Source organism: Diplodia corticola (genome assembly GCF_001883845.1).
Source record: "Diplodia corticola strain CBS 112549 chromosome Unknown scaffold24, whole genome shotgun sequence".
Classification (NCBI taxonomy): Eukaryota; Fungi; Ascomycota; class Dothideomycetes; order Botryosphaeriales; family Botryosphaeriaceae; genus Diplodia; species Diplodia corticola.
The window spans coordinates 338,600-366,130 of record NW_017971503.1 but is presented as its reverse complement, the minus strand read 5'-3'; the positions used below and the strand labels follow the sequence as shown (position 1 = coordinate 366,130).

Below are 27,531 nucleotides of genomic sequence, written 5' to 3'. Positions count from 1 at the left end.
CAAGCCTCGCATCTCGGCGGGAAGCCGAAAAGGCTGGGTGACGTGGCAGCCCAGCCGTGGTTTTGGTGTTTAGCACTATGGTAAACCAGCTACAGCAGCGACGACTGTTGCATGCACGCAAATACCCAGGGTTCAACGTCCGATATATGTGCGGGAACGTTCTAAATTTGAGATATGTTTCTGCTATTGTTAGCCCATCGGGTTACAGAAATCAAGGTCGGCAAAAGCCTACCTCGCCGGACATTGTTTCATACATAGGCCGACTCAGGCCGAGAGCGACACAGGCGAGGTCAAGCTGGCGATGGAAGAGCTAGCGGGCAAGGAAGCCGACTCCGAAGGATGTGAGCAGCCGCTGGACGACGAGATCGATACGATCCAGGCGCGCATCGCCGGGTTTATGGTGGTCCGCTGAACGCCGTTGCGATGTCCGTCAACAGCTCTATTCAACAGCTGGAAGCCACACGACGACTTTAACGACTGGGTTGGGAATGTATGAGAGGAGTTCAAAGAGTAGGCCGCCGCTGCCGAGAGATGGTTCAAGGACACGGCACCGTAGAGGATCCGCGGTTGCAGTTTGGCGGCTGGCTACGTCGACCAGTTCGGCGAGCCCTGCTCCCAAAGCCTCCCTCGCTCTTACCGTTGCCATGCGCAGCGCCAGAGGTCTCCTGGACATCGAGAGCGCCACGGCGAAGCTGGAGAATGTCGGTCTCGATCGATTTGTGGTGGTGAGCCAGGACGACGACTGCATCCAGGCACGCTAAACTCTATGCGGCAACGATCCTGCCCCGCCCAAACTCCGCCTAACGCCGGCCAGCGCCCCTCCGCCGCCGCCGCTTTCATCACGTCCCGGCCCTGGCGCGACCATCAACACCTTCCAACAGCTTTCCAGCCAAAACACCCACCCACCATGTCATCGATAAGCGACAACGCTCCCACCAACCCTCCCGACCTCTCCGACAAGCTCCCCCGCCTGACCCCCCGCAAACCCACCACCGCCCAAGAGCCCGAATCGCCCATCCCCGCGCCCGCAACCCCCCCGCTGCCTCCGCCCATCACCTCCGCGACCGCCGCCACCGCCGACGACAGCAACAACAGCCAGCCCTGGCACTTCCGCAAACCCCGCCGCCGCATCCTCTCCCCGCACGACCACGCCCTCTTCCGCACCTCCCCGACCCACACCCTCCTCCAAGCCTTCATCTTCACCCTCGCCGACAGCGTCACCGACACGCCCGTCTCCGCCATCGCCACGCAACCCCCGCACCCGACAATCGCGGGGATCCTCGACGTCCTCGACGGCGCCGAGGCGCTCCTCGCGCGTTGCCCGCCCGAAGACACGGGCTCGCGCTTCGGCAACCCCGCGTTTCGGGCCTTCGTGGCGGGGGTCGAGGCCGAGCAAGAACGATGGCACGCGCGGCTGGGCGTGACGAGACCGGCGGCCGTCGAGGAGTTGTCGGCGTATCTCGCGGCGAGCTTTGGCGATCCGGCGCGCATCGATTACGGGTCCGGGCACGAGCTCAATTTCTTCTGCTGGCTGCTGTGCCTGTACCAGCTCTCGCTGCTGTCGTCGCCGGAAGATGACAAGACGACGCATCCGTCCACGTTCCCGCAGCTCGTGCTGCGCGTGTTCCCGCGGTACCTGCGGCTGATGCGGCGGGTGCAGACGACGTACTACCTCGAGCCGGCGGGGTCGCACGGGGTCTGGGGGCTGGACGACTACCAGTTCCTGCCGTTCCTGTTCGGGGCGGCGCAGCTGCTGGGCCACCGGTACGTGCGGCCCAAGTCGATCCACTCGGCGCTGGTGCTGGAGGAGTGCGCGCCCGACTACCTCTACCTCGACCAGGTGGCGTTCGTCAACGGGGTCAAGAACGTCGAGGGCCTGCGCTGGCACAGCCCGATGCTCGACGACATCAGCGCGGCGCGCAGCTGGCGCAAGATCGAGGGCGGGATGCGCAAGATGTTCGTCGCCGAGGTGCTGGGCAAGCTGCCGGTGATGCAGCACTTTTTGTTCGGCAGCCTGATCCCGGCGGTGGAGGAGATGAGCGACGAGGAGGTGTTGAAGTACACGCTCGAGGGCGAGCCGGATGCTGAGGGCAATGTGGTGGTGAGGAACGAGGATGGCGAGAGTCATAAGCACAACCCGGCCAGCTGGAACGACTGCTGCGGCATCAAGGTGCCGAGTGCCGTCGGCGCGCTGCAGGAGATGAAGAAGAGGATGGGGAACGAGGGGCTGAGGCGGGTTCCGTTTGATTAGGTGGCTTTGAAGAAACAAAAGAAAGAAAATAGAGATTGTAATTAGATGAATGTATTCACGTCAAACATGGCACACGGAGCCAGGTATCAGTGAACTTTGTGATGTTTGTCCATTCAATCTTTTTTTTTTATTATCGACTTCGTAACACCCCTGGATATCAAAATGATTTCGTTGCCCCTCCTTCGCGGACAGGCGAGTACGTCATGCAATTTATTTACGCAGCCAACTCCTTCTCAATAACGTCCTTCAAGCTCTCAGGCTTCGTCGTGCTCGCCCACCTCCCCTTGACCTTGCCGTCCTTGCCGATCAAAAACTTCTCAAAGTTCCACTTGATCCGCTTCAGCCCCATCAGGCCGGCCTTCTCCGACTTCATCCACTCCCACACGGGGTCCGCCTTGTCGCCGTTGACGTCGACCTTGCCGAGGACGGGGAACGAGACGCCGTAGTTGACCTGGCAGAAGGACTGGATCTCGTCGTTGGAGCCGGGGTCCTGCGAGCCGAACTGGTTGCAGGGGAAGCCGAGGATGACGAAGTCGTTGGGGTGCGCGGCGACGATGTCCTTGTAGAGCGTCTCGAGGCCGCCGAATTGCGGCGTGAAGCCGCACTTGCTGGCCGTGTTGACGACGAGGACGACCTTGCCCTTGAGCGAGGCGAGGTCGTAGGGGTTGCCCTTCTCTGTTGGGTGGGTTGGTCAGCTGTGGCCTTCTTTCCTTGTCTTTCTGTCTTGTATGAGGGTTGTGTGTGTTGATGCGGTGTGTGTGTGGGGGAAAGGTGGGACTCGGGAGTGCTGCGGGAAGATGCTGTGCCGGGGGGTGTGTGGAGCTTCGTGGACTGCATGTCCGGCGCGCCACCCGCATCTTGATGGTGATGGCACACGGCGAGGCTGGGACCAAGCCTCATGCGCTCGCATGGTGTTTTGTGATCAAGGACTCTGGTCTCAGCCAGCAACGTATGGGCAGCCAGCGTGGCGTGCCATGTGGAGTTGTTGTCTGAGACACTGTCGGAGAGGCGAGCGGTGCAGAGTGGTGCGAGAAACAGGCGGCCGGACGCACGGCGCCAGGTCGGACGAGTGGCTGCTAGCGGCAACGGGTTGCCGGCAGGCTGAAGGAAAGAGAAAACAGTTGCGGACGAAAAAGAGACTTACTGTCAAGGGGCTTGAACTCGTGGAAGCTGGTAGCAGATGCCATGTTTGTGGTTGAGGTGTGGAAGAGGGCGGGTGGTGGTGCTGACGAGGTTGGTGGTGGTCGGCGAGTGGCGATGACGGCGGGGCACGAGCTCAGGGCGGTGACGGCAGCGGTCGGCAATAATGATGGCGGGGTTGGCGACCTAAGGCGTGTGATGCAAGAGGACGGTGGTAGCGACAACGGCGCTGCAGACGGTCGAGCGAAAGAGGCTGCTTTTGTAGTAGTAGCAGCTGCAAGCGCGGCGGTACCTATAGGCAGTTGCCCCGGCGCCGCCGCCGCTGCCGTCACCGGCGGACGAGAAATGAGTCGCGATAGCGCCGGCATGCGGGCCATTGTGTCGATGTTGTTCAAGCTGAACCCCCTGGGCACGAATGCCAAATTGGCTGATCAGCAACAGCTGAGCGCGATAACTAATCCAGGACGTGTCTCCGGCCCTTGGGGCGACGCGCTTGCTGGTTTTTGGAATGCTGAGGGCCAATGCTGCGCTGGGTGATTATGTGACGGCAGCAGATCTGGCCTCGCGGCCGACTCGGATCCTGGCCCTTCCGTCGACCCTGTCCGTGCACGACATATTGCCTTGGGACAGCCTGCGAGCTACGGCCGTGAGACGGCCCTGATGGGAACATCAGTCTCTCCACTTTGCCTTGACAAACCCAAAACTTTGGCTGACGTGACTCGGTGCCGGGCCCGGAGGGTTTCGCTGCACATGTGACAGCCCCGCAACACCACGCCCCAGTCCGCCCCAGCCCCGCTCGTTCGCACCACCACACCTGCTCCAACACCCGTCCGTCTTTGCATGCACAGAATTCACATTGCAATCGTGCACCATCGTTCCACTTGTAATTTTTTCTTTTCAATTTTCGTTACTGGTATTTTCGACTCAAGACAGAAACTCAACAAATGAAACTCATCACTAATAAAAAAAATCTACTGAGGCCAAACGCAATCTACCAGCGTCCCGTGTGTCCTCCGCCAGTGCCGCCGAGATGGCCGCGACAAGCTGCTATGCAGCAATGCCGTGGGCTACCCATCTCTACACTCACGCACAGTCCTCCACAGTCACAGAGCTCTCTCTCTCTAAAGTCAAGTCTATTAAAAAGTCCGTGGCGCTGTCCTCAAAGTGGTCCCCTGGCCCGATCCGCCGAAAGCCCAAAGGGCTAATCGTGAACCTTGAACCGAGTGTTGTTGTTGAAGTGATGCACCCTACTGGAAACGGGTTGTCCATCCGGAAGAAGTGGCCTATGAAAAAGCAAGTCCCTGGAGTGGAAACAATCCTTGTGGTCATATCCAATGGAACGGAGTCCGGCAGCAATGTGGCCATATTCCTCTGGGCAGTAGGCTCAATCAATAAAAGTGCATGGGCGAAGCCATGCGTCCTGGGAATGTATCCTGAAATCCTAGGAACAAGTCTGGTGTATGAATACTGCTGCACTCGTTAGATCAGATCGCTAAGCGGGGGATGAGGTTACAATGAGCTTACGAATCCTGAAAGTGTTGAAGCGAGTTGTTCATTCAGCCCATCTCGGTGAGCTGGGCAACGATCTTCTGAAGTGCCGTGGCATCCTCAATGATCTGCTGGTGACCCTCAGCGTCCTTGGGCTCGTTGAGAGTGTTGAGCCGTTGCTGCAGCATAGCCATGCGCTCAGCCCACGCCTGGCGGAGGCGCTCCTTCTCCTGGTCCCGCTGGCGAGCAGTGTTGGCCTGCTTGATCTGCGCAGCAGTCCTCTGGCGCTTCTCGGGCTGCTCCATGGCGCCGTTGGCCTTGCGCTTGCGGCTGGTGGACCGCTTGGCAGACTGGCTGTGAGGAGAGCTGGGCTCAGTGTGGGAAGCAGGGCTGGTGTAGTCGTGGACGCGCTTCATGTGGTCGTACAAGTTGTAGCGACGCGGGAAGCCGTTGCCAGGGATCGAACGCTCGCAGTCGGGGTAGGCGCAGAGATGGGGCTTGGAGCCGTGTCCGTGCATGCCGTGAGCCTCGCGCTCGTGGCGGAGGAGGCATGCAGTCGAGGAGAACTCGACGTTGACGCAGTTCGCGTTCTTGCAGCGGAAGGGCTTCAAGTGCGAGTCAACGTACTTGTCGTAGTTGCACTTGAGCTTGGTGGACCTGTGCTGGCAGTTGGCCTGACCCTCGAACGGGCAGTGGTACATCTCGTCCGCCTGTGGCTGTGCCTGGTAGAGCGGGTGAGTGCGAGCCAGCTTGACCTCGGCCTCCTCGCTGGACTTGCGAGCGGCATCCTGCTCGGCCTCCTCGTCATCCATGTCAGTGTTGCTCATGGCGGACGGTTGGATGGTCGCCGACTCCATGGTCTCGGATCTGAAAAAACTGTCAGCCAAGGCAGATGCGAGGGAACGTCGATGTACTGACCCAGCCATGGACATGAAGCTCGGCTCCTCGCCGTACTCAGAACCGCCGTTGAACACGGGGAACTGCGAAGTCATGACGGTGGAGGCAGGAGAAAGGATGTCAGAACCCTCGAAGCGAGGCCTCGAGTCGGAGTGCTGCAGAGTAGGACGCTGCACGTCAGCCGGCCTTGCCGTAGCACGGACACGGTCGAACGGAGATTGTACCCTCCTCTGCTCAGGCATGCTCTGGGTGTTGCTGATCATGCTGTCGATGCCGTACGTCGCGTACTGAGCGAAGTAGGGCTGCGAGACGGTACGGCTGGGATAGCCGTTCTGGCGCTGCATGAAGGAAGAAGGGGCATCAATGGAGCCAGACACAAATGGTGCGCTGTAGCTCTGGGACTCGCTGCCCCAAGAGGTGGTGTGCATGGGTGCCCTGAAGGTGAAGTCGGTCGGCGATGCGACCTGTGCGTTGTGGAAGTTAGTGAAGTCGGACATCTTGAAATGACCATCTCCGTTATCCGATCCGGCAGTGGGAGGCAGCATGATGTTGCTCATATCAGGCTGAGATCCGTTGAATGTTCCGTGGCTCTGCACGCTCAGAGTTGGTGAGTAGATGTGCGATCCGACCATGGGCTCCATGATCTGGCTCCTGGTGTCCTGGGGCATGTGGTAGTTCTCGTTCTTGCCGCGTCTGCCAGTGTCAGGCTGGCTCATGTACGCGCTGTCATCCATGGAGGACGAGATTGATGCTTCATCATCCTTGGGGAACTGAAGGAAGTTCCGGGCCATGCTGGAAAGGTCTTCTTGGCCAAAGGAAAAGAGATCGCTTCCAGTGTAGGGAGTCCCTGACACTGACTGTGTCCACAGAGCAACGTCCACTGGTGCAGGCAAAGAAAAGTCTCCGGGAGCAGAGTCGCACTCAGAAAATTCACTGGCAGGGGATGTTAGTGTGTGCAAAAAGAAATGAGAGAGATGACGTTGTGAAGAAAGCAAAGCACGCGAAAACACAAATTGCCATGTTAGTACGCCGAGAGCCGTTGGAGCCTACGATGCACGTTAGTTCAGTCATAGATCAAGGTATTGGAGTCGAGAGTACAGACCAGTCAGAAAAGTAGGATGGGAGAACCATTCCCGGTAAGCCGATATCCAAGATGGCCTGAATGTGAGAAAAACAAAGGGGTATCCAGCGGGGTGCGGGCAAAGCAGCGATGCGAACGGATCCAGAACAGCAAAACACTCCATGGGAGGGTGAACATCCAGTCGCATTGGGTAAATTGTGATACTTCACATCATGCAAGAACTTTAATTAGCACGCAAGTTAGTTTACACTCGAGCAGCGGCGTTGAGGTGGGTGTATGAGAAGGCGACATCAGCCTGTCGGTACGTACTGATAAGGCCAACAGGCCTGTCCAAACATGGGGGCATCCGTGGCTGGATCCTCTGGTAATGTGGCCGAAATGGGAAAAAGACTGAGCATTGAAAAGAAATCCGAAAAGGGAACAGCATCCGGGAGGAGCGAGTCTGAAAATCCGTCTGCGGGTGCAGATTATGTCATGACATCTTCGGGACTGAGTCCCCATTGTAGATGTTGTCGTCCGCGTCGAAGTAATCCGATGACCCCCGCTTCAGCGCAGGGACGGTCGATCGTTACCAGACAGGCCAGAACGCGTGTCGATTTACGCCTACGATCCTTTGGCAGAGACATCCATGGGGAAAAGTCCTGGGACGGTGTGAACAAGAAATTCCGGCAGTCCAAGGGCAATGGGTGTTGTCGCATCAATCCTCAAGCGCACTTCATTTGTGCTTTGTGTTTGTCGAATGATGCTCAACGAGCCAATGTCGCGGGGCGGACAAGACTTGCCCCTCGGCTGATCGCCAGAAGTTGGCGAACAGTGCGCTGTGACGTCATACGACGGTTAAGCGAGGATACAATCCGGGCAAAAATCCTGGGCTGAACAGAAAGAAATCCAATGGCCAAGCAAATCCAGCAGTCCGGCATTGTCAAGGTCCATTTCCCCGGGCGGGATCCATCCGTGGGAGCGTTCCGGGCTGGAATTCCCTGTGTGGCAATACAAACCTTGAACGGCAATGAAAACAAAAGGAGACTAAACATTATTCTGTGCGGTGCGGTTCCATTGCTGGAAGAAAAAGACAAGTGCTGGGAAAGGGACCGGCTGGGAAGTACCTGGTGTGGGCTCCTCGTTCGCGGCTGCGATGTTGCATCATGAGAGAAGCAGGCGATGGCGCTCGCTGCTTGTTCCAATCTTTTTGTTCTTGGGAAAGTTCTTGTCTTGCTCCTTGAGGGGCGAGATTTGTTCTGTGCAGCGCTCAAAGCGATGTGCAGGTGGGAAAGTGAGAAGAAGTGAGGAGGAAAGCAGACGAGCGGCGGGCGGGGCGCAGAGGATAAAAAAGGCGCGCAGCAGGTGAGCAGGGAGCTGGGACGCACTGTGCGCTGGTCATGCGGCGGTGGGGCCAACGTATGTGCTGCAAGGATGATGCAGGAAGAGGGAGCCGCTAGATTGGCTGAGGGAGGCGCCGCAGTTAAGAAGTGGTCGAGCAGCGGGAGGGCGCGGGTCGGTGAGAGATTAGCGTGCGCCGCCATGTGCGCCAGGATTGCGCCTGTCACACTGCCGGCCACCAGCGCCTCGTTTACGGCCAATTGACGTGTCAAAGCGCAAAAAGCAATCCGACGTCAGCCCCTTCGACTCGCTTCCAGTGCGAGATGCATCCCGGCAACATGGCCGGCGAGATGGAGCTGCGGCCACATGCGTCTCAGCACGCGCTGCGCACGGTCGACTGCAATTCTCTTCCATGCCGTGCGGCATTTCACGGACCCTGCGCCGATCGTCCCTTTCGATTAGCTCCCACGCCTTCTTGACCGTATCCTGTGCCGTAAACCACCACAGCGCGAACCACTACTCTGTACCGTACTCCGTACGCAGTAATTGTTATTCCCGGCTCGAGGTCACCGTGTCAGCATGTCCCCTCTCAGTAAGGCCGCCCGGGAACGTCCCGTCACAATCGTCACCGGCGTCCAACTGCACAGCCCACGGTACTCCTGCTCGACTCGGACGACCATTGCAGCCGCCCACTCGATCCGGCCAGAACAGTTACACGACATGGCACCGGTCAGCTTGGCAGTGAAACTCTCACCACTTCTCACGAGAGCCTTGTTTCGACTTCGCGAAGGCACCGACATGTGGTTTGATGGCAGGCACCGCAGGCACCGCTGGACCCATTTTCGCCGACGTAATAATGGCGCGCGGCCGGCAGGGAACCTATCCGCGCAGGCCGGATGGCCAGGGTTGCAGAGCCGGAAAGCGTGCTGCCAGGTTTCTTACTGTTCTCTGTGCGAATCAGCTAAGCGGTAAACTTGGCCGGCTCGTCAGAGAACCGTGAGAACCGTGGCCACAGGAGGTGGCCAAACGGAATAATGAGAAGCAGCGCGGAATTGGGATTGTGGGTGATCCGCAGGCTCAGTGTCGCACTATCGGCTTGGTGTTGACGGCCGAGGGACGGGCGGACGGCAGCAGCAATCTCTGCTCTCTCTTTGGCGGAGGGTGCATGGCCGGAGGGCGGGTAGGGCATCCCGCCCGCCGTAAGCTTTCTGGAAGCGTTCCTGACGGTGCCACTTCAGCCCTCGGCAGACCGTTGATCATAGCCGAATCGCGCAATGCCGCTGTAACCACGGTTGGCCCGCTGTCATCAAACGGCAATGAATGCCAGACGGCCTTGCCTCGATTCGCCCGTGGTGGTGTAAAAGTTTGGTTGGTTGGCGTCGTATTCTCTGATCAACAGGAGGCCGGCGAGGATGATCCTGCAACGCCGACTCAGTTTCACGGCCACATGTCCCTGGCCTGCACGAGTCAACTGAATTTGGAGTTGCGCTGAAGAGGAAGTGAGCGACCGAGGGCGGGAAATTGCCAAGACCGGATTTTCCTCCGCGGCCGACGGCGGGCTGAACCGTCTTGATGCCCAACGTCATCGGCTTGCTCATCCACGCCAGCACCACGCTGACCAGAGGTTGTCGCCAACTCTGAATTTCTTGCTTCGCCTCCGACGCTGTCCACCAGGAGGGACGGGCGCATCGCCGCGCGCCAAGTTTTCATCAAACAGCGGCACGCACGTACGCAATATTGTACTGATGCGCTGGCGTTGCTTCTCCTGGACATCGCATTTCCTGCAGCGATCGACGCGCGTTGCCGCGGGAGAGGATCGCGACGGTGCAGCCCTGGGGGCCGGCTCGGGAGGTGGAGAAAGGGGAGAGGCCGCTGGGAGAGAAAAGCGCTGCCGCGCGAGAGTGGGCCGCGGCTGGAGAACGATGGTCCTTCTCCCAGCCCGCTCGTGAGGTGCCACGGTGCCGGTGCCTGGCAGCCGCGTCGCGGAGGGGTCGCCAAGCTCCCCGGCCAAACGCAGCAAACTGCCGCTGTGCCGCTGTGCCCGCCTGCGCCCGCTTGTTTCGAGTTTCCCTGCGCCCCCGAGGCAAGCGCTCCCGTGCCGCGCCGCGTAGCTCCTGTGCCCCGGATCGGATCCGCGAAAGCGAACAGACCGTCAGCTCTGCCTCCCACCCCCCCGCCAGCCGCACAACCGCCACCCCCCATGGCTAGGACTCAGTCGCTCCCCGCGCACCAGCCCGACCCCACCCAGATCAGCCTTACGCGCTTACTCGATCGTCTGCAAACCGCCCTCCTCTCGCCCGATGCCGACCCGAAGCTGCGAACCTCCAGCTTCGAGCGCACCAAAGTCGGCGCTGTAGGTAATCTCGCGGTGTCCCCAAGCACCATGTGAGCAGCAATAATTGAGACCCGCTGCCTAGAACCTTGAATATGCCCGCTCGCTGCTGCTGCGCCTCGAGCACGACACGGCCGGCGTGAAGATCCAGTCGCGCAAGCAAGCCCAGCAGGCCGACCTGCACGCGAAGCGGGACCTCATCAGACAGCTGAACCAGCGCCTGCACGATCTCAACCAGCTCGATGACGACGCCGCCGACGATGATATCAGCTCCTCCTCCTACGACGATGACGACGACGAGGAGGACGCGCCCCCTCCCAGCTACGCGCCCGCGCACCGCAACACCGCCGCCGGGCTGAACGTCGAGCACAACCCGGGCAACCAGGCGCTGCAGGACGCCGCCGAGAACATCCTGCGCTCCCGCCGCCCGGGGCAAGCCGATCCTCCCTCCTCACGCAGCAAGCAGGACGCGGCCGCCGCCACCGCCACGGGCTCGTCGCTCTTCTCGGGCTCCAAAAACGCCGGTGCCGATCCCACGCTCCAACGGTCGGAGAAGCTGATGTCGCACAACCGCTCGGAGCAGGAGACGCTGACGGGCTCGCTGCTGGACATGGCGCAGCTGCTGAAGCAGCAGACGATGCAGTTTGGCAGCTCGCTGGAGGCGGAGAAGGACATTCTGGACCGCGCGGGCAAGGGCCTCGACACGAGCGCGCAGGGCATGGAGGCTGCGGGGCAGAGGATGGGCACTTTGAGGCGGATGACGGAGGGGAAGGGTTGGTGGGCAAGGATCAGGCTGTACGGCATTATCGGCGCTTTGTGGATGGCCTGCATTCTGATCATGTTTGTCATGCCGAAGCTGAGGTTCTGATCGGTCATGTCGACACGCTTAGTGGAGAACGGAGATGACACTGGGAATCTGCAGGCACTACTCAGCATGCTTGAGATAGTTTGCGGGCTTGCCAGAACTTGTGGGGATGAGGCGGACTGTTCCGCGAAGCCAAATAGCCGAGTTCAATTTTCGCGGTACATGTTCCCAAAAGGGTGGTGATAGAGGAAGAAACAAGCATCCCGTGATGCTAAAAGTAGCCCCTAACAGTGGGGACGTTTCAATTATCTGTGGTAGGCGCGCTTCATTGCTGACTCTATCATGCACGAACCTCCGATATATTTCGGGGTTCGCAAATTGCTCCCTCGCGAATCTCGCACGCAGAATGATCTCCCGCTAGGAGGTGGATCCCGCTTCCCCTATCTCCTACATCCATCGTCTAATAATACTGTTTCACTTTTCGTGTTTCGGATCATTCTCGCATCACGTCTCGCTGATGCTTCCTTCCCTCAAGCCTCAAACTTAGGCGTGTACTTGGCCTGCGCGGCCTCGAACGCGTCCTTCTTCGCCGTCGCCTCGACCAAGAAGGGATGCTTCGGATCGACCTGCTCCAGTTTGCTCTTCAGCTCCGTAGTATCCTTGCCGAGCACGGTGTTCAGGACGATGGTGTTGGCAAGGACGTCGGCGCTCTGGGGGTCCAGCGCGAGGGCTTGCTGCAGCGCAGCCTCCGCCTCCGGGTAGCGGCCGAGGTGCAGCTCGGAGATGGCCTGGCCGACGAGTGACTGCACGGCCTGGGAGGCGGGTGCTTGGGCGAGCTCCTCGAAGACGTAGAATGCCTGCTGGTACTTTTCGCCGCCCTGTGTGCAGAAAGAACGGTCGTTCCAGTTAGCACGACCTCTTCCAACGATTCTTCCTTTTTTTTCCCTGTGGGACCATGGACGTACCTCTCTCAGACCGACCCACGACTCTGCGATGTTGACGAGCAGGCTATCCTGCGCCCACTTCCGCGCCTGCTGCGCCTCCTTCGCCGCCAGGTCCGCGCGGTTCTGCTGCAAGTGTATCTGGATGATCAACGCGACCCTGTAACCCAGTCAGCCCCAGCTCCAGCTCCAGCGCACACCCTATCCAAGAGACAGTGCCTTCCACCCAGTCAAAAGGAAGAAAACAGGTGAGAGGGAGAGGGAGAGGGGGAGAGAGGTGTAAGACCCACGCATCCAACGACCCCTGATGCTTGGCCAGCAGCGCGAGCGCCTCCTCCGTCAGGCCCGCATTCGCCAGCACGGTTCCGGCGAGCAGCTGCACGCTCAGGTTGTCGGCGGCGGTGGCGGCGAGCTCCTGCGCCGTGGCGACGGCCGTCTCGTCGGCCGGGTTCTGCAGCGAGGCGGCGAGCGCGCCGGCGGCGCGCAGGTCGGGCACGCCCGGCTCGGCGGCGGCGGCTTGGGCGACGGCGGCGTGCTGGCCCAGCGCGAGCTGCGCGCGCAGCTTGAGCACGCGGGCGGGCAGCGCGTTGGTGGCGGAGAAGGAGCTCGTGTCGAAGTCGATGACTTGTTGGTATTGGCCTTGGTGGAAGGCGTTGTGGATGTTGACGAGCTCTGTGGGTTTTGGGGGGGGTGGTGAGTATGTGTGTGCGCGGGGGTTGCGGCGGGGTGGCGCGGGGTTGGTTGCGTACCTCCTTCTGCGGAGTAGGGATCCATCTTGGAAGTTTTGGGTTTGGGGGGGTTGTTGCTTCTCGAGGCGCGAGGGGACGGCGGGGCGGCGATGGCAGGGCGGGATCGGGGTATCAATGGGCGAGCGGCAGGTGGTCGGCGTGGGGGAAGGGTCGGGAGAGGGCGTTCGCGGCGGCAATTGCGTGGGATTCTGGGGTTTGCGGAGCTCGGTGGTGGTGTTGACAACTATGTACGGAGCTACGGCGGACTTTACAGACCACTTTGGCCGAGCCCGCGCGGCAAAGGGATGTGCGTCGCGCCGGGCACCAGTCTTCGCCGTCGTCATCGTCATGCTTATACACTCAGCATTGAACATGACCACGGCTGTTCGAATAAAAGTGTGACTTGCAAAGGCTTGCGGAGTCTAGATCTCGCACCTTTGTCATCATATTTCACGTCTTCGCGATTTAATGGCCATGCATTGCCAGATCCATCTTCGACCTGCTTCTGAAGCCAGGTCAAAACCCCGTTCCCTTTTCTTCTTTTCTTCTGACGTGAGCCACTCGAAAGTCATCGCTGTTTCATCGTGAAACAGACGAGGGGGATTCAAAGTGAGTCGGAAACCTTTGGAGAGCAGCTCACGTGCAATGACGAATCCAAGCCTTATCCCCACGTCCTCTCACCTCATCTCTCTGAACGTAAACCTCAGCCTCAGCCTCAATTCCCCATCTACTGATCAGAGGTATCCCAAATGAGACTCTGGGCGTATGCGGAGCCAGCCAACGCAAAATCGAATTGAACGGTTATATTTAGCGCAATATACGTAGATTCCAACATCTCGCACCGTCCCGTCTTTCCTCACTTATCCACATGGATTCTCCCATTGCCTCACCCCAAATCGGACTACCATGGTAGCCATAACGCTCCAGGCTGGCGATGGACGTACCAGGCTCCTGCCGCGACCATGGGGACGGACGAGTAGACGAGCCAGCGTTTCACCATGCCAAGAATTGCCCGGTTGAAGAAGTCTTGGGCTATCTGATGGAAGAAAATAGGACCGTTCTTTGCTCCATCGGGCATTGGTTTGTCCGGGATGGGAAGGCCCAAGAATGGGCATATCTTCTCCCAAGTGATGCCGTCCTCCAATCTCAGGTATAACAGCTGCTCGGGTGGGATGGTGGCCTTTACATGCTCGACATGCTCGCAGTAAAGACGCCTGGACTTGGAGTCATCCGGCTGGCCACACCAATGGTTGGTAAGGTTCACGGAAATGTCCCAGAAAGGTTTCATGAGCTTCCAGTCGAGCCAGCCGAGAACTCGTATCATTGGCGACTTGACGCAGGCGAAGGCGGTATTGTGCATCGATCTTAGCCACGAATCGGGATCGCGGTCGGTCAGGATGAACTTGGCGTCGGGGTAGGCGGCGTACAGCTCGTCGACGAACCAAGCGGCGGGAACATCGCAAACGGCCTACAAATTCAACTTTTGCTCCGTCTCCTCGTCGTTCTGGACTTACGTCAAACTCGCCGTACCACTTGTCGAACTCGTTCCGGCCGTAGGGTTTCCCCTCTTCATACTTGGCGACGTACGACTCCCGCATGAGTTTCATGCCTCGCTCGCCATCCTTCAGGGCCTCGACTGAGTGGTATGTCCGATAGCCCAGCGCGTTAAGGGCCCAGTACAGGCCGAGCGTGCCCGTTCTGTTCACAGTCAACACTAGATTGTCTGGTGTTCAGTCGACCTAACATACCTGCACATGCCGACACAAATGACCCGCATCGGTCTCGTGCGCACACCGTTGTCTCTGTCGATGAGCCGAGCCATGATTGCGAATCTCTCTCCCTCACCAGCCATCCATCGACGTCTTTATACCCTATTTCCGGCCCCCATTCTTCCGAGACCCTGTCTCCATCCATCGTGCAGCCGCCTCAGCTGATGCGGAAGGCATCCGTGCTCGGAAAGGAAAGGATGGATCACCCTGATGGGTGCATGCGACCGGCTCAATGCCGAACGAGCCAGTCAATTCATGAAATGGCTGCGTTCAGCCCTAAATCTGCCTCTGTCCTATTACTACATTGGGTTAATGGTCTGTGCGCTCCGTGTGGCAGTGATATCTGTCAACTGAACCCCCACTGTATTTCCGTGCTTGTGTCTCCACTACAGCCACTAAATCATGACAGTAAGCCAAAGGATTCATCATGCTTGGCGCTGTTGGTACTTGCCCAAATTAGCTGGCAGATAAAGTTTATCCGATAGAATGACTATTTTTGGTCGATACTGCTGATCGACCGCCAATCCCTTTTACCTTGATTAAGGTCCGTTTTGTTGCTGCGAAAAGCTTCCATTTCCAAGTTCCACGCAATCTAGTAATTGTTTAGGCACATACAACAAGAGACTCTACGGATCCATCCGAAACAATTCAAGCAACATGAAGCTTTCTCGCAGCATTGCATCTTTGTGTGACATTTTTATGGCAAATCAAACCGACAGCTAACAACGTATGACTTATTGAGCTGTTTCTGAGATTCGGCAGCTCGGCTAGATCTTCAGTCACTCTTTTGTATGTACATGCATACGGTAGTTTGTTAGAAATCAGATTACCATCATCATCTGCGAACCATCCAACGATTTCTTTTGTGAAACATTCAAATTCACGCCGGATGTCTGACCAAAGCAAACTCGCCTCTGAGGTGACTCGATGCGCCACGCTTAGGAACCAATCTAGTTGGAGTGGATAGCAACGTGCATCGTCACATAGTCAGCCACTATTCGTCTCTATCTTGGCCGTAATAAAGCCTTATGGAGCCACTGGTACTCTGTATAGCGCCAATAAAGTTGCTGATAAAGCTAAGTAACCAAGCCGCCCAAGCATCCAGCTCACTACTTCTAGTAGTAGGTTTTGACGGTATGCAGGTTTAGCCGCTCATATCAATGTCATTTTTACTCGGCCCCCCAATTCGCCAATCATAATATTGAGACTTTAAGGTTGCACTCGAATCCAAATATCCACAAGCGCCAGTCCTTCACCGGTGCTGTACAACGCAACGTCCTATGACTCGCTCAGTGATCACAAGACAAAAACAAACCCAATAAAGTCTAAATCATCACGCCATAGTCTTACCCGACGGGGCGCAATGGATCGGTTCAACACCTACTTAGCCAGCTCAGAAATCTAGACACAACTAAGCTAGCAGATAGGTCAGTAAAGCAAACAATCTTGCTGTACTCTCTAAAAATTTCATTCTAAGGGAGCGATTCTAAAAGCAGGAGGTGGGGTTCTCGTCCCATTGCTTTGGCGACATTTCACCCAATAAGCGCGCAATGCGCAAGTGCGTTAAAATGCGTTGGCATCAATCAGCTCCCCGCTCCTTCAGCGCCTCACTTCTTTGCCTCGCCACATCACCAGACACCGTCGGAAGGCTAAACATTCAGCATACTTGGACCATCTGCCAACCCGTTCCGAGGGTTATCGCTTTCGAAAAAACCTCCCATTTCTTGGTTTCGTCAAGATCAGCTCAGTTTTCAATCCCGTAAGTTTACCGCTCGGACAAAATCCTTACGGCAAGGCTGGGGACCCGGTCAGCCCTGGCAACGGACACCGAAGAGAAACTTATTCTGTCCTGAAGAAGCAACACAGTTACCTGCATTCCGTGGCATTGTCAATATCTCAGAGGTCGATGGTGTCCGACATCAAGACTACCCCCTTGACGACCTTGAGAAGGAAATGCCCAATGCACTCACCATTCAGGACAAGACCAAACCGGATCGATCGGAATCAGTTTCCCCCGTCCCATCTCTTTTGACCCCTTTGTCCAGAGTGGGCAGTGTTGATCGGGAAGAAAATGATCCAGTGTGTACAAAGTCAGATCAAGCAAGGTTTAGGTCAAGATTAACACAATACGTCTTTCCAGCGCGCCGCTTCGAAGTCCCCAAAACGACGCAAGATTGAGGACATAGACCCAGATCACGAACCCACGGACGCGTGCGAGCGAACCAGTCGGTACATCGCGGTGGACGACGAGCACGCCACAACAACGAAGACATCTGTGAAGAGCGGCGATCCAAAGAGCAAGAAGCTTGCCTGTCCATACTACAAGCAGAACCCGAGGAAAGAAGGCAGGCCGGTGGCCTGTGTCCACCCGGGCTTTTCCAGCGTGGCAAGGCTGAAGTAAAAAAGGAAGACTTCTCAAAGCTTGTGATATGCATGCTGATGAAACGTCACAGGGAGCACTTGTATAGAATCCACAGGCTGCCAATTGAATGCCCACGGTGCCAGGAGCATTTCAGCAGTGAGCAAGAGAGAACAGTCCACCTCAGTGCTTCTCAAAGGTGCACGCCGCAACCGCGGATTTCGAATGCTGAAGGGTTTGACAAAGATCAAGAGCTGAAGTTAAGGACCAAGAAGAGGTCGAAAGGGGATGGTGATGAAGAGGAGAAGTGGAGAGGTGTCTTCAAGATCCTTTTTCCCGACGTTGCACTGGACAAAGTGCCATCTGCTTGTGAGTTCTCCATTGTTTCCCCTGTCCTAAATTTACAGTAGGGTCGGCAATCGGGGTCTGACTAACTTCAAGACCTCGAACCCGATGCCGCACTAGCATCTAGAGAGCGCCCGGCTCAGGAAGTCAAAGTATTGGATGGGTTTGAATCATTTAGTAGCAAAGAAATACCTCAGGTTGTCGAGAAAGTGAACAGGAAACGTCTCGCAGAGCAAGCTGTGACTCCACAGCTCCTGGAGTTCATAGAGAACTGTCAAAGGGAGCTTTTCAACCAGTTTCGTCATACGGAGGTATACAAAAACATCATCGGTCAGGAAGTGGCTCCGGAAAGCGTCAACTGGGAACAACCTCAATTTCAGAAACATCTAAGGTCAGGGTCGGGATCATCACCCGATTCATGTGAACAGATGGTATTTCACCACTAAGCTCGAACAACTCAGAAATTGATGTCTGGAATCACTTTCTGATACTACTCTGGTTTTAGGGATCTTCAGCCTTGGACCGCTCTGAGCAGAACTCAGTCTGAAGAAGTGTGGCATTATACGTACACCGTATGCGACTACAGAATGGTATGTGGCTATGCCCCTCCAAAGCATGCACAAGTGGTCTCGCCGCTACTGGAGCAAGAAAGTTGTTAACACTGGATAATGTGCTCACTCACTCTCGGCGAGATTAGGCCATTCATTTCTTATTCATCACATCCGTGATCAATCTGCATACGTAGAGCTTCAGGTTGGATATCTCGGCATCACGTTCTCCTTTACCAAAACAAATACGTCTTCTTCCTATATCTTCTATTAAAAGCTGCTTCTATCCTGTTTGCCAATAACAAGTGCAAACTCCCTTGATTTCCAAGAGACATTCGGGTCATAGCAACTCAAGCCTTCTTCTCCAAGCCGTAGCCGCCCTTGCCCTCAAGAAGCGGATACGTCTTCCCCTCAGAAGCCTGGCCGTTGCGCGGGCCCCTCTCGTCGAGATCCTCCTGCAGCCACTTGAGCACGAGCTCGCCTAGCTGACTATTGCCCGAATGCGGCACATCCGCGCGCGTAGCGTAGAAATCCTCAATCCCACCCCACTTCTTGACCTTCCCCAAGCTCATGTGCACGAGATGCGACGGCCAGTCCGCCAGGTTATCCAGGATATGCGTCGCGTAGACAATGGTGCACGGCCTAGTCTCCGTCTCGCGCTTGAGGAAGCGCAAAAAGTTGCTCCGCGACAGCAAGTCGAGGTCGACGGTGATCTCGTCGAGCAGCAGGATGCTCCAGGGACGCAGCAGGCCCATGGCGAGCTGCACGCGGCGGCGCTCGCCGTCGCTGACGGCGTGCATGCGCCAGCGCAGGTCGATGTCGAGGATGCCGACGAGCTCGTCGCGACGCTCGTGGTAGTAGTCGCCGCCGACCGACGAGAGCAGCGTCGGCACGTCGATATCCGTCCGCACGATGGGGTTCAGCACCCACTCCAGCCCCAGGTACGTCACGCCTTCGAGCCCGTGGGAGAAGGGGTCCACGCCGGCGATGGACACGGTGCCCGCCGGCGCCATGCGCTTTCCCGAGAGGAGGCGGAGGAGCGTCGTTTTGCCGGCTCCGTTGGCTGGGGTGCGTAGGCAGAAATGCGCGCGTCAGCGGGGTTTGTTCCTTCTTTTTTTTTTCTTTTTTTGGTTGCATGGCGGGGTGACTCACCTCCGATCAACAGCGTGCGGCTTCCCGGCGGGAGATCGAGAATGACATCCCGCAGGCCGCTGCTGCCGTCGGGGAATTTGTAGTGGAGGTTCTTGACGCCAATAGACGGGGCGACGCCATTGGCCTGGGAGCTGGAGCCGGACATTGCGAGGGATTGGGAGAGGAGGAGGAAAGAGAGAAGTGGCCGTGAGTGCTGCTACATGGCGGGGCGTGGCGGGGGCGTATTTCACACAATGGATGACGAGATGGTGTCGGTCGCGCGTTCTGAACCGCGGCGAGCTCCGACCGAAGCACGCAACAACGGATCCGACAGCCTAGCACCAGATTGGGTTGGCGTCGACCGGCCACCACTTTTCGTCAGCCCAGCAGAATCCTCTCGGCCTGTGACTCTGCAAGCCGCCTTCTCCGACGCACCACTGCACCGCTTCTGAATGCATGCTGAGAGTCGCCGGGATCCTGCGGAGAGGCATCAACACCATGGCCCGTTGTCCGTCTCGGAAACCGGTCATCGCCGTCATCGGCGCCACAGGCACGGGCAAATCTCAGGTAGGAACCATGCATTTTCCATTTGACATGGTTCTGATGGTGCTGTATAGCTTGCTGTTGAGCTGGCCCGCCGCTTCAACGGCGAGATAGTCAACAGCGATGCCATGCAGCTGTACGAAGGACTGCCCGTCATCACCAACAAAATCACCCAGGAAGAAATGCAAAGCGTGCCTCACCATTTGCTTGGCACCATCACCCTTTCCGAGGACACCTGGACCGTCACCGAATTTGTCAAAAGAGCTTTGCGTGTCGTCGACGACATCCATTCCCGGGGGAAGCTGCCAATCATCGTCGGTGGCACCCACTACTACATCCAGTCCCTGCTGTTCAAGGATAGTCTCGCAGATCAGCAAACAGAAGAGGAGCCCAAACCGGAAGACGCAGACAACGACAGTGAAAACTATCCCATCCTGGACGAGCCCACCGAAGTCATCCTGGCCAAGCTCCAAGAAGTCGACCCGGTCATGGCAGACCGCTGGCACCCAAACGACCGGCGCAAGATCCAGCGCTCCCTGCAGATCTGGCTGAAGACCGGCAAGCCCGCCTCGCAGATGTACGAGGAGCAGAGTGTGCGGAAGCGGGAACAGCAGCAGCAACAGCAGCCCGTAACCGCCGTTGATGACATGGAAGAGACGGGAGAGGGAAAGGACCAGGACCCAACGTCCCCCACGCAGCAGCAGCAGCAGCAGCAACGCTTCCCCGCCCTCCTCTTCTGGGTCCACGCCGACCCCTCGACCCTCCGCGCCCGGCTGGACGCCCGCGTAGAGAAGATGCTCGCAAACGGCCTCCTCGCCGAAGTCGCCTCGCTCGACGCTTTCCTCCAACAACGCGAAGCCGAGGGCCACCCCGTCGACCGGACCCGCGGCATATGGGTCTCCATCGGCTTCAAGGAATTCGAGGCCTACCAACGCGCCCTCACCGCCTCGTCCTCCTCCTCGACCACCTCCAACAGCAAAGAGCTCGCCCTCCTCCGCGCCCGCGCCATCGAACACGTCCAAGCCGCCACCCGGCAATACGCCAAGCGGCAGCTGCGCTGGATCCGAATCAAGCTGCTCAACGCGCTCGCCAACTCCGACGCTCCTCCCCCTCCTCCTTCTTCTCCTCCCCCTCCAGACAACAACAACACCACCACCCCCCTCTACCTCCTCGACGCCACCCACCTCCCCTTCTGGACCTCCTCCGTTTCGACCCCAGCCCTCGACCTAACCGCGCAGTTCCTCCTCCTCCAGGACCAGGACCAGGACCAGGATGGCGAGCAGCAGCAACAGCAACGACCCTCGATGCCCCCGCCGACGACGCTGTCCCCCGCGGCGGCCGAGATGCTGACGCCGCGGCGCGGCTACGACCTCAGCGCGCGGCCGGACCTGTGGCGGCGGCGGGCGTGCGAGACGTGCGGGACGGTGGCGGTGACGGAGGCGGACTGGGAGAGGCATGTGAGGAGTCGGGGGCACAGGGTGAGGGAGAAGAAGAGGAGGGAGAGGGAGAGGGAGACGGAGAAGATGAGGATGGGGCTGGAGGGGAGTAAGGAGGGGGAGGGTGAGGAGGGGGAGGGGCAACGAGGGGCGGCTGGGGTGGAGGGACAGGCGGAACGGCGGAAGGGGGGTGGAGATGGTGGAGGCAGGCAGGAGGCGGAGGAGCGGGAGGAGGGGGCTGAGGGGGAGGATGTCGAAGCGGCGATGGCGGCGTTTGATGGTTTGGTGGGTGGGGAGCGGGAGTAGATGGTATACCAGCAGCATATCTCGGATATTGCTGCTGCTGCTGCTGCTACACACGCCGCCCGGCTCAAGACGACAAGCTCCAGCAGCCCCTTTCCACAACTGATTCCAGCAACGTGAGCTGAACTGGCGAAAGTACCCACCACACCTATTCGGATGTCCTAGACACCAACCTCGACCGCAACCACGACGCCACGACCACCAGCCCGCAAATGAGGAACACTCGACGTTGCAAAGTCACGTTGCTCGCCGGGAAATTCCAATTCCCCTCCACATGCATACGCGTGTGCATGGCTCTTATGTAGGGGGGAGCGAAGCCGATATGCTCGGGAAAATGCGATCTCGCAGCGTTGGGCTGCCGCAGCCGGGCGCAAACAATACTGAAGCATTGCGCAGACATGCGGCTGTCCGGACGGACTGTTTTTGTGGTGGAACAGTCTGGCATTCTTGGACGATGTCAAAAGATGGTGCGATTTTGTGGAGCAGAGAGGTGGTTGGTGGACGTGGCACAGGCAGGTGGGGGGGACATGATGGGGTGAGCGGATCCACTTGCAGCGGGGAAGAGCATCTTTGGTGACGAAGACATGTGATGCGTTGCACAGGATTGATGAGAACAATGACAAGGATGCTGATAAGGGAATAGACTGAAGTGCTGGCCAGATGGCTAGACTTGGCTTTCAAGTATCTGGGAACATCAAAAGTTATGACAGAGGTCGTGATACGGTCGAGAGGTCCTCAATTGAGATTATTGGAGCGTGCTTTGAAATTATTCTTCGTTTTGGACGCTGATGACGAGTTGATTCAAATTAGCCGTAAGTCATCCATTGCTTTTGTACCCAGGTATCTACATTTCCGATACCGTCTAATAACGAAAATTTTTGCTCTCTTGAGAGTAAATGCGCCGATGGTAGCTTTCCTATTAGACTCCAATCTATTGCCTCAGGGCTTTGCGGGCAAAGGTGGGCAGAACGAAGGAAGCCTCGTGGATCTCCTTGCTGTAGTACTTGCACAGCTTCTCCTCCTCTTCGGTGGACCAGGAGCGGACGGGCTTCTTGAGGTTGCGGTCGGCGTCCTTGCAGCAGACCATGAAGCCGATCTGGCCCGAGGGGTAGGTTGGGATGGTGGTGTAGGCGTAGTCGACGGTGGGGAAGACCTCCTTGCAGTCCTTCATGAGCTTGGCGATGAGGGGCATGTGGAGCCACTGGTTCTCGGCTGCGAGCGGAGAAAGAGAGAATTGGTTAGCCGACTGCTTCTCTGCCAAGTGACGGGTGGATAATGCTGTATTTCTCTGTGCGGGGAGGTGGGGGCTTACAACCTTGCGTGGTGATGACACCACCCTCGCGCAGGGCGCCGTTGAGCAGCTCAAAGTACGACTTCTGGAAGAGCGACTCGGCGGGGCCCTCGGGGTCGGAAGAGTCGGTGATGATGACGTCGAACTCGTTCTGGCGGTCGGCCAGGAACTTGAAGCCGTCGCCGACGATGGTCTGGACGGCGGGGTGCTGGAAGCCGACGCTCATGCCGGGCAGGTACTTCTTGGAGAGGCGGATGACGGCCTCGTCAATGTCGCACAGGATGGCCTCCTCGACGCAGTCGTGCTTGACGACCTCGCGCAGCACGCCGCCGTCGCCGCCGCCGATGACCAGGACCTTCTTGGGGTTGGGGTGCGAGTTCATGGCCAGGTGGGTGATCATCTCCTGGTAGGAGAACTCGTCGCGCTCGGTGCACTGGATGACGTTGTCGAGGACGAGGACGGTGCCGTAGTCGGACGACTCGAAGATGAGCACGTCCTGGTACTTGCTCTTCTCGTGGTGGAGGACCTGGTTGACCTTGAGGGTCATGGCCTGGCCAGGCCACATGTCGGAGATTTCGCGGAACCAGCCATCTGCGAGGATTGGGTCAGCGGCAACGGAGGAGGCGTGGCGGCGCAATGGCGAGGGACGCACCCTTGATGGTGGGGTGGGCGATGTCGCTCATTCTGGCGGTTGGCAGGCAGGCGCGGGGGCAGGAGTGGAGCAGGCGGGGGCGCGAGAGGCGGGCGAAAGGGCGGCAGCTGGTGCGAGGGACGAGTCTGGGGAGGATAATGGTGAGAGGGGTGAGAGGCGTGGAGGAGAAGAGGCAGATGTTTTGTATTTTTCTGCCGGGCGCCGCCGCCGTCACTGGCTGTCGCATTGCTGCCCCGCCAAACCCGCCAAACCAGGCCCGCTGGGCATCGGCGCCGCCCCGCTAGCGCCCGATCCGGCTTGGCCCCAGCCCAAGTCCCCAGCCTCTCGCTCCTTCCTGCTCGCTCCGCTCGCTCCTTCCGTCACTCGTCGCGATTCATTTCAAGTCATCCGCAGTGGAAACCCAAATCTCTCAATTCAATCTCTACAAATCAATCATCTATCTCCCAGTATGCAAGCCATTCTCTAAAGTTCGACGGCAAGGACGAGTCTGCAGGCTCGTCGCCGTCGTTGACGTGGTCGTCGTCGCTATCATCCTCCCACCACCGCACCATGCCAAGGTAGCGAGCTCTGAAATCATCCGTGTCAACTGGGTCGTCCGGCAATTCTTGGGGCTCGTCGTCCCCACTCGCCTCAAGCAGAAGGACGAAGAAGTCCCGTTGGTGGCCGTCGGGGAGCTCGAAGAGTATCCTTGAATCCGTGAAGCGCACGGCGTACGTCCACACATCGAACGTCAGGAAGTCTGCATCAGCAAAGCACGTTTGAATAAAATTGTCTTGAGTCTATTTTCTCGTGCCGCAATGCTTTCATCCAACTGGAGCGGACCACTCTGAAGCTTTATTAATAATCATAAAAGCACCATAGCATCGGATCAACCGGATTCCCTATGCCACTTTACAGTGCTAAAACCGAAGCAGTCTGCTGAAAAAGCCGTTGATGCCTGGTGCTGTTCGTATGAACAACTATTTTCTTCAAAATCTGGGCATTGTTGCTAATACATAGAGCTTTTCGTCGATGAAAGAAGATGACCATCTCCGTCACTGACTCGGCACCCAAGGGCGCGTAATGCGTAAGCAGGATTGAACCTGCGAATCGCTTGTCGAGGTAAGCCCAGACGGCCGGGTCACCTTGGAAGATTGTATGAAGCTTCAAGAAGTCTCTAAGCGTGAACAGATCCGGACCTTGCTCAACGAGCGTGGTGCCTAAGATCCGCAAGATCCGAAAGATCGACTAGGCGATTGCCCTTGCTTCGGCGAGCGGGTGAGGCCTAAAACGCCTCCGCTGGAATTCCTCGGTACACTTGTGGATGAGGGTCCGTTGGATGTCTGTCTCGGCGGCTTGTGCGGTTTCAAGCGGCGGAGAAGGCTCCCCCGACAAGTTGAGACGTTCGACTTCGGCGAGTGCGACGGGCGGGAGCGAAAGTGGAGCTGGCTCGACGTCTTGCCAATCCTGGTCCGGTAGAGGGAGTCGACGGATCGCGGTGCGGACGGCGGAATCGTACTCCGCGGATGGGGGATGAAGGACGTACGGAGTCCACGTGGGATTGGAGTCCTGTGGGTCCGCGCGGATCAAGAAGCGCGCAAGATCTGAATCCCTGCAACGAACTCCGTCCCACCAAGCCCAGTGATTGAGATTGTGTTGTAGGGTGAGGTACACGAGGACGAAATCTCTTTAGGCGGTGTCCCAAAATGCAGGCGATTTTTCTTGCCACGGCTCTCGCATTCATGACAGCATGCTATATCAACGTCATAGCACTTCGTAGCCCCTGGATCCTTCCTCTCAGTACGCCCGTCCAATGTGCAAGAAGGCAACCTCGCTTTCATTCTTTGACCGTACCATAGTGATACTCCTCATTGACACGAAATCCACATTTACGTTTTCCAGTAAACATCGAGCCTGCATATGCTCGACAGAAACGCAGCAGTAAAGTATTCACCAAACACGCCATGTCAATGACGGATTGCTTGACCACAACATTTGTTTGGTTTGTTCACGCAAGAGGTCATCCAGTACTTGATTGTCTAGTCCTTGCTGTTGAGCGCGCGGTTGAGCGTCTCAAGATGTGCGGCGTAGGGGGAGAGCTGGTAGACGGTGTTGAGCCGGTCGTCGTAGAAGAATCAAGAAGAGCTGGCCGGTGTGCTGGACGGCCGAGGTACTGTACGAGGTGCTTGGAGACGTTCGTCTGGACGGTCAGGTGGATGTGGGTGGTGCTGGTGATGTAGCATCCGGGGAACTTGTTCAGAAACTCGACCGTGCCCTCCTTGTCGCACTTCACGATGCCGCGCAGGAACGTCTCATCGTCGGTGGTGCCATCGGCGCGCTTCTCCTAGCCGTCCAGCAGCTTTGCCGTCTGCGGGTTGATGTCCGTGCACGTGTCTTTCGGGATGGTCTGGTAGATGGAGCGCTTGTCGACATCGGTCAGGTCGCGCTGATCAGCGTGGCAATGGTGGAGAACTTCATGATGAACGAGCAGTTGATAGGGTGTTGCACGAAGAAAGAATGGATAGCCGGTGAGAGGCTGTGGAATCGTGTCTGGAGTTGTCTGCTTATGTCTACCTTTTGCCTGTGCTGCCGGACTCGCATTCTCGGAAGCTGCCCGATCAAATTTGTTGTCCGGCGGCAGGGCCTTTGGAGCACACGTACCACTCGCGGTGATATGCCAATTGGGAAGTTGCCATGGCAAAGTTTCCTGAAAGTTCGAGAAATAGTGTAAGCCAGGTGCGACGCTCTGATCTGTAGATGGCGTGCGACATCAACGTTTGAGCGGTTGTGATTGACGCAGGGCGCGTCGCCGCCTGCACGGGCACGGCTCCTCGCTTCTATTGCGCTGGATACTCTATACTACTGTTAACATGTTTGCAATGCAGCCCTCGTGGTTGGTTGGCAATCCACTGTATTGCCTTGTCGCACTGGTGCACATCTATATGTCTCTTCGTCACTGTCGTTTTTGACAGCGTCTTCGGCACCATGCCACCGTTTTGCGATTTCAGCCGTCTTGGTTCAGAGACCGAGAGGAAGTGTTCTTGTCTCGCCACTTTCCAAGTTGCCCGGCTTTCGCGGTGTTTCTGGTCCGCTATCTTTTCCATTTGCCTACTTCAGATGTCTGCCGGCAACCATTTCATCAAAAGGCGCATTACCAAGCCACAGTCTCGCAGCCACGCAGCGCAAGATCGGAAGCCAGCGCCGGAGGATTCTCCATGAAACCTGGACCTGGACCGTTTCAGATGCGGCCAACGGGGCCCAAGAAACGCCCAAAACAAGCATCGTCTTCAGCTGGAGACCGCATTCCTCTATGGGACAAGTCTCGACCGAACCTCGCAGGTAGTGCGGCTCTCCGTTGTTGTGGCTTCGGTCGGAACTAATTTAGGATAACCGCTGCACCGTCGGGCCGTGGCTTCAGGGTCGGCGTCGCGCCGGCTTGCCGACGGGTAAGCTGGGTGAACGTTCGCCCCCGTTGGTCGCTCCCGTGGTTCCATGGGGGGCTGGATTGGTTCTCCGTATGGTTCTCGTGCATCGTATGATGATTCTCTCGCGTGGCGTAGGTATGTGGTCCCTTTTCCCTTTCTGGTTAGCAATCAGGTAAATGCACACGTGCTTCTCTACACTACCTACAACAGCCAATCGGCTGCTTGAAAAGATCATGGCTACTCGATTTACAAGAACTCGAACAGGCATAGTCGAGAGATGCCTTTGTAGACCGAGAGAGCGCGAACGAACCAAAGACTGCTTCGACCTTGATCGATCCTACCCAACGAACAATAACGCCCTTCCATTCGCACTACGGATCTGATCACCTGGTATTGCTGTGGCTTCGTGAACAGCCATGTGCAGTTGAAGCAAGAACGCGGATGCATAGGTTCAGCTTATGCGATGATATCGAAGTCCCGAAGGCTACGTCGATCCTCCATGTCCGCCGGCGAAGTTGTTGCAGTATCAATGAAACTTGACCCCAAGTTTCATCACGGGAGCCTTCGGATTGCCCCGATCGTGGTGCCTACCGGAGCCACCCGCGAATCGCGATTGCACGTGTCGATGAACTCTGGTCGCGAGAGTGGCGACAGCGGCTTGTCGCAGCAACGCCTCGTGGACCGGATGTACCATGACGTTAGCGTCCCGGGAGACGACGGGCGTTGGATGTGCCCCGGATTATTCGTGTGGTTGCACGAACGTTTGA

At 57.6% G+C, this 27,531-nt stretch overlaps 10 protein-coding genes across 10 annotated transcripts; 4 read left to right on the top strand and 6 right to left on the bottom strand.

Annotated features, from left to right (window-relative positions):
• Positions 1-907: 907 nt before the first annotated feature.
• BKCO1_24000122 (serine threonine-protein phosphatase 2a activator 2) lies at positions 908-2,251 on the top strand (the record flags this gene model as incomplete). The annotated part of the gene is made up of 1 exon (XM_020273080.1): positions 908-2,251. The coding sequence occupies one exon, from the start codon at positions 908-910 to the stop codon at positions 2,249-2,251; it is 1,344 nt and encodes a 447-aa protein (XP_020130543.1).
• Positions 2,252-2,465: 214 nt separating this feature from the next.
• Positions 2,466-3,438, bottom strand: BKCO1_24000121 (glutathione peroxidase; the record flags this gene model as incomplete). The annotated part of the gene is made up of 2 exons (XM_020273079.1): positions 2,466-2,926; positions 3,396-3,438. 2 exons carry the CDS (start codon positions 3,436-3,438, stop codon positions 2,466-2,468), a joined length of 504 nt encoding a protein of 167 aa, XP_020130540.1.
• Positions 3,439-4,947: 1,509 nt separating this feature from the next.
• BKCO1_24000120 (c2h2 transcription factor) lies at positions 4,948-6,847 on the bottom strand (the record flags this gene model as incomplete). The annotated part of the gene is made up of 3 exons (XM_020273078.1): positions 4,948-5,746; positions 5,798-6,709; positions 6,834-6,847. 3 exons carry the CDS (start codon positions 6,845-6,847, stop codon positions 4,948-4,950), a joined length of 1,725 nt encoding a protein of 574 aa, XP_020130541.1.
• Positions 6,848-10,377: 3,530 nt separating this feature from the next.
• On the top strand, positions 10,378-11,377 carry BKCO1_24000119 (synaptobrevin protein; the record flags this gene model as incomplete). Its single annotated transcript, XM_020273076.1, has 2 exons — positions 10,378-10,530; positions 10,595-11,377. 2 exons carry the CDS (start codon positions 10,378-10,380, stop codon positions 11,375-11,377), a joined length of 936 nt encoding a protein of 311 aa, XP_020130467.1.
• A 467-nt stretch (positions 11,378-11,844) lies between these two features.
• BKCO1_24000118 (coatomer subunit epsilon) lies at positions 11,845-13,029 on the bottom strand (the record flags this gene model as incomplete). The annotated part of the gene is made up of 4 exons (XM_020273075.1): positions 11,845-12,192; positions 12,280-12,415; positions 12,546-12,927; positions 13,005-13,029. The coding sequence occupies 4 exons, from the start codon at positions 13,027-13,029 to the stop codon at positions 11,845-11,847; spliced, it is 891 nt and encodes a 296-aa protein (XP_020130466.1).
• An 855-nt stretch (positions 13,030-13,884) lies between these two features.
• Positions 13,885-14,805, bottom strand: BKCO1_24000117 (nad dependent epimerase; the record flags this gene model as incomplete). Its single annotated transcript, XM_020273074.1, has 3 exons — positions 13,885-14,451; positions 14,498-14,681; positions 14,732-14,805. The coding sequence occupies 3 exons, from the start codon at positions 14,803-14,805 to the stop codon at positions 13,885-13,887; spliced, it is 825 nt and encodes a 274-aa protein (XP_020130465.1).
• Positions 14,806-16,705: 1,900 nt separating this feature from the next.
• BKCO1_24000116 (zinc finger c2h2-type protein) lies at positions 16,706-18,115 on the top strand (the record flags this gene model as incomplete). The annotated part of the gene is made up of 5 exons (XM_020273073.1): positions 16,706-16,831; positions 16,893-17,149; positions 17,206-17,480; positions 17,553-17,847; positions 17,962-18,115. The coding sequence occupies 5 exons, from the start codon at positions 16,706-16,708 to the stop codon at positions 18,113-18,115; spliced, it is 1,107 nt and encodes a 368-aa protein (XP_020130464.1).
• A 239-nt stretch (positions 18,116-18,354) lies between these two features.
• On the bottom strand, positions 18,355-19,301 carry BKCO1_24000115 (abc transporter; the record flags this gene model as incomplete). The annotated part of the gene is made up of 2 exons (XM_020273072.1): positions 18,355-19,067; positions 19,157-19,301. The coding sequence occupies 2 exons, from the start codon at positions 19,299-19,301 to the stop codon at positions 18,355-18,357; spliced, it is 858 nt and encodes a 285-aa protein (XP_020130463.1).
• Positions 19,302-19,633: 332 nt separating this feature from the next.
• Positions 19,634-21,420, top strand: BKCO1_24000114 (trna isopentenyltransferase; the record flags this gene model as incomplete). Its single annotated transcript, XM_020273071.1, has 2 exons — positions 19,634-19,702; positions 19,753-21,420. The coding sequence occupies 2 exons, from the start codon at positions 19,634-19,636 to the stop codon at positions 21,418-21,420; spliced, it is 1,737 nt and encodes a 578-aa protein (XP_020130462.1).
• A 928-nt stretch (positions 21,421-22,348) lies between these two features.
• On the bottom strand, positions 22,349-23,391 carry BKCO1_24000113 (spermidine synthase; the record flags this gene model as incomplete). The annotated part of the gene is made up of 3 exons (XM_020273070.1): positions 22,349-22,629; positions 22,730-23,299; positions 23,361-23,391. The coding sequence occupies 3 exons, from the start codon at positions 23,389-23,391 to the stop codon at positions 22,349-22,351; spliced, it is 882 nt and encodes a 293-aa protein (XP_020130461.1).
• Positions 23,392-27,531: the final 4,140 nt, after the last annotated feature.